Source organism: Diadema setosum, chromosome 15 (assembly GCF_964275005.1).
Source record: "Diadema setosum chromosome 15, eeDiaSeto1, whole genome shotgun sequence".
NCBI lineage: Eukaryota > Metazoa > Echinodermata > Echinoidea > Diadematoida > Diadematidae > Diadema > Diadema setosum.
Genome location: NC_092699.1, coordinates 18,280,779 through 18,290,297, shown reverse-complemented (window position 1 = coordinate 18,290,297; position 9,519 = coordinate 18,280,779). Strand labels below are relative to the sequence as shown.

General features: G+C 39.2%; 1 protein-coding gene across 1 annotated transcript in view; it reads right to left on the bottom strand.

Moving 5' to 3' along the window:
* Positions 1–479: 479 nt before the first annotated feature.
* LOC140238578 (uncharacterized) overlaps positions 480–9,519 on the bottom strand; it is a 30,581-nt gene continuing 21,541 nt past the window's right edge. The window contains exons 14-19 of the mRNA XM_072318479.1: positions 8,068–8,249; positions 5,797–5,915; positions 4,224–4,401; positions 3,481–3,607; positions 2,359–2,472; positions 480–899 (exon numbers count right to left, since the gene is read on the bottom strand). Of these exons, the coding sequence (XP_072174580.1) occupies positions 480–899; positions 2,359–2,472; positions 3,481–3,607; positions 4,224–4,401; positions 5,797–5,915; positions 8,068–8,249 (1,140 nt within the window). The remainder of the gene's footprint in view (positions 900–2,358; positions 2,473–3,480; positions 3,608–4,223; positions 4,402–5,796; positions 5,916–8,067; positions 8,250–9,519) is intronic.

Below are 9,519 nucleotides of genomic sequence, written 5' to 3'. Positions count from 1 at the left end.
AGATTCTGTACACATGAATGCAGTCACAATACATTAAGTGGGACCAACTGACAGTCTAGCTGACAGTGATTCAAAGATGATGCTCTGTTCCTTCCTGTAATCAAGATTGCAGGGAAATGTTTCTGCAGTACCTTCACTTGTCCCAAATGCTCCCTAACCTCGATTTCACGTCAGTCAGGACATGATTTGACAGAAGTGTCATCCATGGCGATTGAATGCTTACTGCTTCCACTACGACACCAAATCCTCATCTTTGCTTTTGGTATCACTATCGCAACTTCCTCTGTAACTAAGCCATGTGAGAAATGTCACAGGTTCTCAGTAGCTACAATCAATCAAGGGTATCATTGGTCCTTTGAATATTAAAATTGTCTTGCAAGCGTTGTCAAGCCTCCCACGAATGCAGACCATATCAAAAGCTGATGCCTTTCACGGCAGATTTGGAATGTAGTCACAAGGAGCAGCCTTTACTGCCTTCGTCATGAATCTTCACAGAGCTCTTCAAATTGTTCAAGTAGTTCCATAGCACTGGGTCTGTCTCCAGGATTTTTACTAAAACAAGGTGTGAGGATTTTGCGATGGGTTGGCTCCACACTCTTAAGTGACTCCGGTTCAAATTGGCCCTGTAAAAATCTTTTGATAAGGTGTATGGGTCTCATTTTGTCATCGTACACCTGGGTTTCCCCAAAGAGTTCCACTAGTGTGGATGCCACTGACCATATGTCCAGGGCACCTGTGAAAGAAGCACCGCGTTCATCTTCCAAAACAAGTTCTGGTGCCATGTACATGTAGGTGCCACGTACGCCAGCAATTTTGGTAGAGGAGGTCATCTCCGCTTGCTGTTTCAAGTGAGACAGTCCGAGGTCACATAGGTAGGGCTTGAGAGTTAGATGCTCCAGCTGTAAAGATGTTGGGAGATGGTCGCAGGCCAGAAGTGATGTAAAGAGGATGACAAAACAGAAAGCAATGTAACAAATTACAAACTGTTTTCAAATCTATTCAACTCTTTATAATGCACAGAACATTACTATCATCCCCACAAAAAACAAAACAGAACAAAATAAAACAAAAACAAAACAAAAAACCCTAATGATTGCAAAGGCAAAAAGCAAATCAAAACAAACAAAACAAAGCAGAACAAAATAAAAAACAACAAATGATGGCAAGGGCAAAAAGCAAATCAAAACAAACAAAACAAAGCAAAACAAAACAATCACATAATCAAAAGAGGCCAAGGCATTGGCAAAAATGTGAACACTACATCAAGGACAGGAAGTACAAAGCATAGTAAGTTGAGAGGATACAAGACATAGAGTGCACTCCCGTTATAACGAACATGGCTAAAAAGAACATGGTTATAACGAAATTCCGGTTACAACAAAACAACAATTCTGGCCGCACCATTACAGACTCTTTGTTTTTTATTGTTTATTTGTTCAGTTAGAACGAAATTTCGACATAACGAAAGGAAACTGCTGGTCCCGAGGACTTTGCTATAACAGGAGTCCACTGTACGTTGTACCTTCCAAGCCAGACATATCCCATCCTGTCTGTTACCTCTGGCTTGGATTTCTTATCTGAGATACTTTCCTCTTTTCTTGAAATAGTATAAATGACTGTTTTGTCTAATGAGTACATTTCATATGTTTCACATTATAATGGGAGATCTGATTTTGATTCTAGAGCATCTCTCACATTTTGATGCCTAAACATGAAGTCTTCGCTTGACAATACAACAGATAGAGTTCAACATATGGGCAAAGTGATTTAAAATATAAGAATTCCACATATTTCATATTTCATGAAAAGGGCACATTCTCTTGACTTGTTACTGACATATATTAAGGGTAATATCATTCCCCATGCTTTCTGAAAGAGGCAAGTCAAGTGTTCTTTCATTATGCTATGAAAAGGAAAAATAGTTGAATTTTGTTTGTATTTCTTTATACTATAGCACATAATGACATCATGAAGTGTAATAGTCTCGTTATCAGTGGCGGATCCAAGGGGGATCTCACCAGGGGCGTGCCCCCTTTATGTTTTGTTAAAATAAAAGAAATAAAGAGCAAAAAAAAAAAAAGGGGGGATGAGGGGTGCATGCGCCCCCTTTAATTTTGTAAAGGCGCCCCCTCTTTACAGAATTCCTGGATCCGCCCCTGCTTATCTCGCAATGACAGCACCAAAACTTTAAAAATTCATAACTTTTGATATATTGTGTGATTTTCCTCAAACTTTCACTGATGCTTTCTACTAATGTTGCTGCTTTCACTCAATCCACGCTTATATTTGGGCATTGATTTCCTTTAAACATCACCCGGAGACATCTAAACAACACTCCAGCCGATAAAAAAAACATACCAGAATGTTGCCTGGTTTAATATCCAAGTGAAGCAGCTTGGTAGAATGCATGAATGCCACGGCTGACAGGACATCACGAGATATCACATTCTTTTGGGGTGTCGTCAGCTTTAGCTTCTGCAGAAAGACAGAGATAGAGACAGAGATAGAGACAGAGAGATGGATAAAGGGAAAGGGGGGGGGGAGTTTTGGAAAGACACAGAGGCAGATGTACAATAGATGAACATTAATGGTGAAAAAATAAGATAAAACATAAATTTCCTTTAAATACCCATAACGAAACACTTTTTCTATGGTTTTAAGTGTAACACATTCAAAAACATTTGCTCTCTTGTACATATATCAAAATACAGAAAAAAAAAATCCTGAACATCATAATATAACTTTAAGTGAAACATGTTAAGTACATTTTTTCCTCCTGTATTTCAGGTTAGACTCTAATCTTGGATTCTGTACAACCATATTATACCACACATCTAAAATCAAAACCGCTTCATAAACTAAGAATTTAGAGTGTACTTTTGGGAGCTGTTGCTGGCTGAATTATAAAAGCTGATATATCACAAACTCAAGAAAACCAGTGTCCTGTGGATTTCAAAGGGTCCTGTTCCAAGCTTTGAGGAAATCGTAGAGATCCCCCCCCCCCCATAAGCCAAACTAGAAATCGGTATGCCTCCGCCATAATGCATGATTTTCCCTGTATGTCTAGAGTAAGTCTGGACAATGTACGATGACAGTTTCAAATAATTGGCAAAATATTAAAATGACATGTTTGTTACAAATGTGTTTGTAAAATGTTCACTTTATGCATACACTAAGTTTCAAGAAAATTTCTTTAGGCATTGCGTAGATATGGGGGGAAATAGTGAAGTTTTGAGCATTTAACCTTGACCTTTAGGATGTGCACCCATTAGCTGATAGGCACAACTTCTCCCACTCATACATATACATGCCAAGTTTCATTAGGATACCTCAAACCTTTTTTGTTTTTGTTTTTAAAGTTACGCTGTCCACAAAATTGATTACAGATGGAAGGACGGGCAACCCGAAAACATAATGCCTCCCGCAACACTTTGTGGCGGAGGCATAAAAACCCTGTAACACACCGAGTCTGCACCTTACCTTGCCCGTTTTGGAAAAAATGGCTTCATGTAGAGTTGGACCTTTGATGAAGGCCATTACCAGGAAGGCATTTGTCTCATTGTAACCTAGAGCCATCAGCTGCACAATGTTTGGATGAGTGGCTTGCCTGAAATAGCAAACAGATCAACATGTCTTGTGAATGGCACATGTGAGTATCAGGAAAGCACATAATTTTTGCCACAACCATTTGTAAACCATTCTTACTTTATCAAATACTATCATTACAATCATTATTGCCAATATTAATCTGAACAAGAGACCTAGTGGGTGTAGCGTTCACCTGAGTACTGCAAGTTCCCCTTTCACACAATCTTGGAGACTGTTACTCCAGAAAACCATAGCAAACTTGGTGGGGCGACTTTATGGGGCCTTCAGGGCCCAGGGGGTATAGTGTCTATTAGTATATATTCAAGCACACTTGTAAAAAACACCACCTGCCGGATTTGCAGAAAATTTGATCGTGCATCTTCAAATGGAATATCAAAATAGGAAAATTGGCCCCCACTTTGGTCCCGGCCCAAAGGGGGCCATCCCCTGGATCTGCCATAAACAAACTTGACAGTATGTACTATATTTACTCAGAGCATTTTTGGTTTTATAAATGAAGTTTTTATAGATTCTTTAATTTTGGGTCTTTGGGGCCTCTGGATTACCCCCACCCCAAGTGAATATCACGTAGCCATGGTACTAAATGAGGCATCTGGCTGCACCTATCGACTTACTTGTGAATGGCAACCTCTTTTTCCACCTGGGATCGACTGCTGCCCTCTAGGGGCAGCTTCTTGATAGCCACCTGGGTTCCCCTCCAGCGCCCTCTATAGACCTGTCCAAATGAACCTTTCCCAAGAGACTCATGCAGGCTCAGTTCATTATAGTCCACTCGATGCACTCCCTCAAAGTCTGAAATACCAAAAAAGCATGCTGAACACATTGAACCTTATTCTTGGAAAACAATCCCCTATTAGCGGCATTTTTTATACTTATGGCATTTTTGAGAGAAAAGTTTGATACTTGCGCTTCAAGCACTCAGCACAAATACTGCCATGAATGGAAATAAAACAATACCTATTTGAAATTAGGTAAAATTTCACTGAATGTGTCTAATGCTACATTTACACTATGTTCCTGGCAGCTTATGGCAATCACACTTCTGACCATCATGAACAAAATAGGATGGATGTGAGACAACGTAGGGGTATAGGATGGGCAAACGTGACCAGCCATGATTGCCATGGCTGCTGTGTCCGATTTTGAAACTGTCAAAAAACACTTGCCATGGCAGTCACAGTGCTGATGAGCAACATAGAAGACTGTAATAAACAATGTGAATGTAGCAAAACCTAACGATATGCAACAAACCTTGTAGGCGGTCTGTAGTGGGACATGACAGGAAATATATGCAGGTGTCAAACTGAGTCACAATTGCCATCCTCATGACAACTTATATTCTTTATTTCTCAGATTATCCAAATGCATTAACTATCTATCTTTTCATATTCTTTTTAGTGATTTTTCTCAAATTATTCACTGAGAAGTTGCAATAAATCAGGGCTGCACACTAATTCATTTTGTTTTTCTACTGGTTTGACCTGTCTGTCAGATTAGGGGGGTGTTTCATCAACGTTTGTCAGTGCTGACAATTTCAGCAAAATCCTTGGTTTTGATTGGCTGAGATGCTCTGGTCACTGACTGTTACTATGGTGATTGTCAGCGATGACAACTTTTTGCGCTGACAAACGTTGATGAAACACCCCCCCCCCGAAGGTACCCAGTTTTTCCATTTTTGACTGGTGCGACAGTGATTTTTACTGGTCAGGGAGTGTTGGACCAGTGCCAGTGTGCAGCGCTGCATGAATGTATTGCTTTCATCACACCAGGGCCCCATTGCTATTAACTTGACTTGCAATTAAATGCAACTTTGCATCAAATGCTATGAATGCTTTGCAATAGCTATATGTGTATGTATGCGTACATGCAATGCTATCTTCCTGTTACAGACAGTGCACTGTAACTTATCATCAATGGAGTTGCTGAAAACTGACCTTCAGATGAATTTTTGCATTGTCTCAGCAGCTGCTTTTACTTTACACAGTTGAATAAAGTTTGGCTGAACAAAATATCAGTACACTGGTGGTAACAATGCTGGTTTTTGCTACAATGTGGGCAGTTTTATTGACCATTACAAATCAAATGCAAAGTTGCATTTGATTCATAAATTCTTTTTTTTTTTTTTTTTTTTTTTATCTTTTTGACTAGAGAGACTTTCCAGTAAGAAACACACAGAATTTCTCTCACCGAAATGTGCTGGAGTATCGTCCATTGGTTCAGGAGACACCGGTTCTTCCTCGCCAATCTTTTCTTGTGGAAGATTGAAAACCCGCTGCTGCTCGCCCCAATCACTTGTGTCTTCCACACTGTATCAAAGAGATCAAATTTTGCATGACTGCAAGCTGTCAGGTTGATCACAGAGCAGAGTTCCCCTCTAACTTCTCTGAAGCACCTGAAGTAGCATTTCTCTCTTTTGGTGACGTCCTACCAATAATCATTCACACTTCATCAACCATGATCAACATACTGAAAAGTATTCACTGTCACATAACGGATACAATTAAGTACATTGTCCCTTCCAACGTTATTTGTGCTAAAAGGTGGTAGCATCTAGATATCACCACAATTGCGTCTACATATCTTTATTTCAGTTTTCAGGACATTTTAGCTCTCTAGAAGGCTACAAGGCCTTCTCACTAGACCTTGAGTTGGAGAGGTGCAGTATCTTGGAACATGTTTTAAACTACTTAACCCTAACTGCACTGGGGGGGGGGGGGGGGGCCTGGGAGGCCCCCCTCCATACTTTTGGCGATTGCATCGCGACCACTGGGAATTTCGGATTCTCGCTTCATGACTTTTTCCCCTAAAGTCTTGCGCACATTTTGATACCACATTTGTCCATATCGGATCTACCTAGGGGGTGTTATGTGCCAATTAGTATGTGCATGTCATTAAAACGGCTAATCGCTGCATACATTTGTGTACAGTTACATACTGTCAATAGACCATGGCTTGCATTACTTTATAAATTTTGCTCAGGAATTGGTTTTCCACTTGGTTCATACTTCTATATTGTTCTGAAATAAATTGGGCAAAGTTTGGAAACAATGATATACATAAGGAATATAAAACAATATAAAACATAAGAAATAAAAACAATACAAAACATAACAAAAAAGTTGTTTTTTCTCGTTTTTTTTTTTCTCTCTCTGAGGGGGAAATTGAGTTTTTATCCACATAGATGATTCAAATAACTCTTATCCTTCCACATGATTTACTGGGCACTCTTAGAAAACAATAAAATACATAACAAATGTAAACAGTAAAAACAAAAGAAATAAAAACATTGATATTTTCACTTTTTGAGACAAAAAACATGATTCTGTAAAGTTAATTTCAAAAATGTTTTATGACTATGGCAAATAACTTGATTTTTCTCACATTTCTATACTTTTTGTATTCATTGATTTTTCTTATATTTTGCACGCAAAATCACATATAAGCTAATTTTTATTTTAAAAATCCTAAATTTACATAAATTTGCATAAGTTATACTTCAAGTTTACAATTATCAGGGACATTAGAATACAGTTGAAAAGTATGGTAGTGCCCATGGGTCCTGTAAAAGGATTATTTTTCTTCCAGTTTCATTTTAGTACATCATACATTTCAAAAGTATGCAAAAATTCATAAGTAAATTTGCATATTAATAGTTTATGCAAATCTCTGTACTTATAAAAATAGAAATGAATTGATTTATTTCATATATATTTGGGAAACATTATTCTTCATTATTACACAGTTTTCATGTAATTTTGTACTTGTTTAGGCTGAAATTATGAAAATATCCCCCAAATGCATAAAATACGCATTATGAATAATTAATTAGCTAATTATGCAAAAAAATGCATAATTGATTAAAATAAATTACACCATCAGATTCAGCACGCGAAGATCTACCAGCATGCAAATTTTCAAATTCATCGGACATTGCGTTTCCGAGATCAATGGGGGGCCTCCCAGGCCCCCCCCCCCCCCCCCCCCCCCAGTATTTTCATGGAGCCAAATAGCCCAGTACAGTAAGGGTTAAATCACTTCCCTGGTTGACAAAACAATCAACCCCATTCACCACTCTCCTTTCAACATAATCAAACCGCTGTTACACAGAAAAAGCTATACATACACTTAAAGTGACTGAAAGCGGCAGATGAAAGATTAATGAATTGTGAAATCATGCCACACTTTTGACTTAATGAATTCAAGAAAGTCAAGTTCCCCTTCAAAGTTACAGTTGTATATACAACCTGTATGGTTGATATACAACCTCACCGCACCAGTGGCAGACCATTGACAAAGTTTCACATAAGGGCATGTATAAAGTCTGTATGTTGGCACATACAGCTTTCTGCCATAAGATGAAAAAAATGTGATATTTTAGAACTAACACATTATATACACACATCTACATATTCTTAAGATTATTCTCCATCACCATGGTGACACAATGAGGACACTGACCTTGTTTGCCGACGTTGGGAGAACTTTAGAAGGCCATCCTTGAGCGCCGGATCCCTCAGGTACTGCAGGGGGTTGTCACCAGCATCGTTCTCCTGTGCAATCTTAGCACCTTTCTTTATCAGGTAGAAGAGCAAGTTTGCCCCCGGTTTGTCAAGGAGGGACTTATCGACTTCCTTGGAAAGCTGTCACAAAGATTGAAAAAAAAAATGACTTCAGGCATGATGAAGATTCATGCTAGTCATAGGAAATTGCTGTGCCTACCAAATTTCTTTACAGATTCATTAGTCATTTAAAGTAGCCCTATCATACAAGGTCACAACAGGATGACTAAGAAATCTACTTATAACCATTATCAATATATGAATATATGAATCCCTGAACATCCATTTTGATGGCAGGATGATGCTCTTGGCATAATGACACACAGGCTTAGTTGAAATTACATTATCTGAGATATGTCCACAAAATATGACATTTAAAAGCCTAGTGCATTTTAAGAATGCCAGTTTGGCCCCCCCCCCAAAAAAAAATGAATAAATAATAATAATACAGTTGAACCTCTCGTATCCGGACAAGTCGGGACCAGGGCTCATCCGGATAAGGGATTTGGCCGGATATGGGAGACTCAATGCTTTACACATGTACATATACATACACATGTACTGATGTAGCCCATTGTAGTACCACATGTAGTAATGTGTATACTGCAACCTTTTCATTCCCCGCGTTCACATTGGTCCCCGTGTCGCGGGGAAAGTCCCGAGCTGTGGGACTTTCTCCTCAAAAACCATAATGTGAACGCTCGCTGGGACTTGTCCCCTCGTCCCCGCGAAGCAAGTCGGGTACGGGGACAAGATTTGGAGGAAAGAGTGACCTTGGGGCGCAATTGATAGCGTCCAGCTGTGGTCATCAAATGTGCGCATGCGCTATGCCTGGATTCAAGTGGCAGAGCTCGCTCCAAGCCCCCACAGCTCGGGGATAGATGTGATACCAATGTGAACGGTCAGTCGTAAAAAAGATAAGATCTCTTGTTGCTGTCCCCGCGTCGCGGGGACCAATGTGAATGCGGGGATTGTTACACTCACACAGACCCCAAAATAGAGGTTTGTGTTTGCAAGAATGAAATCATTTTCTTTTATAAATTCTTGGGATGATTTACCTAAATAATTATTAAGAAATGTATCAAGTATATGTAATTCATGTGTGTTTGTGTAGGAGTTCTCATGGAGTTGGGAATCCCCCTTTCCTCCCCTAATTATAATATAAAAAAAAAAAAAAAAATCACGGCGAGATTGCGTCCGTATAATAGAGAGATCCGGATAAAGGGAGGCCGGATAATAGAGGTTCAACTGTAATAATAATAATAATGTAAAAAAGGGGGAGATTGAAGCATCATTGAAAAGCATGTACCATGGGTCTATGGTGCTGGAAAAATACTCACAGAAAACTCTG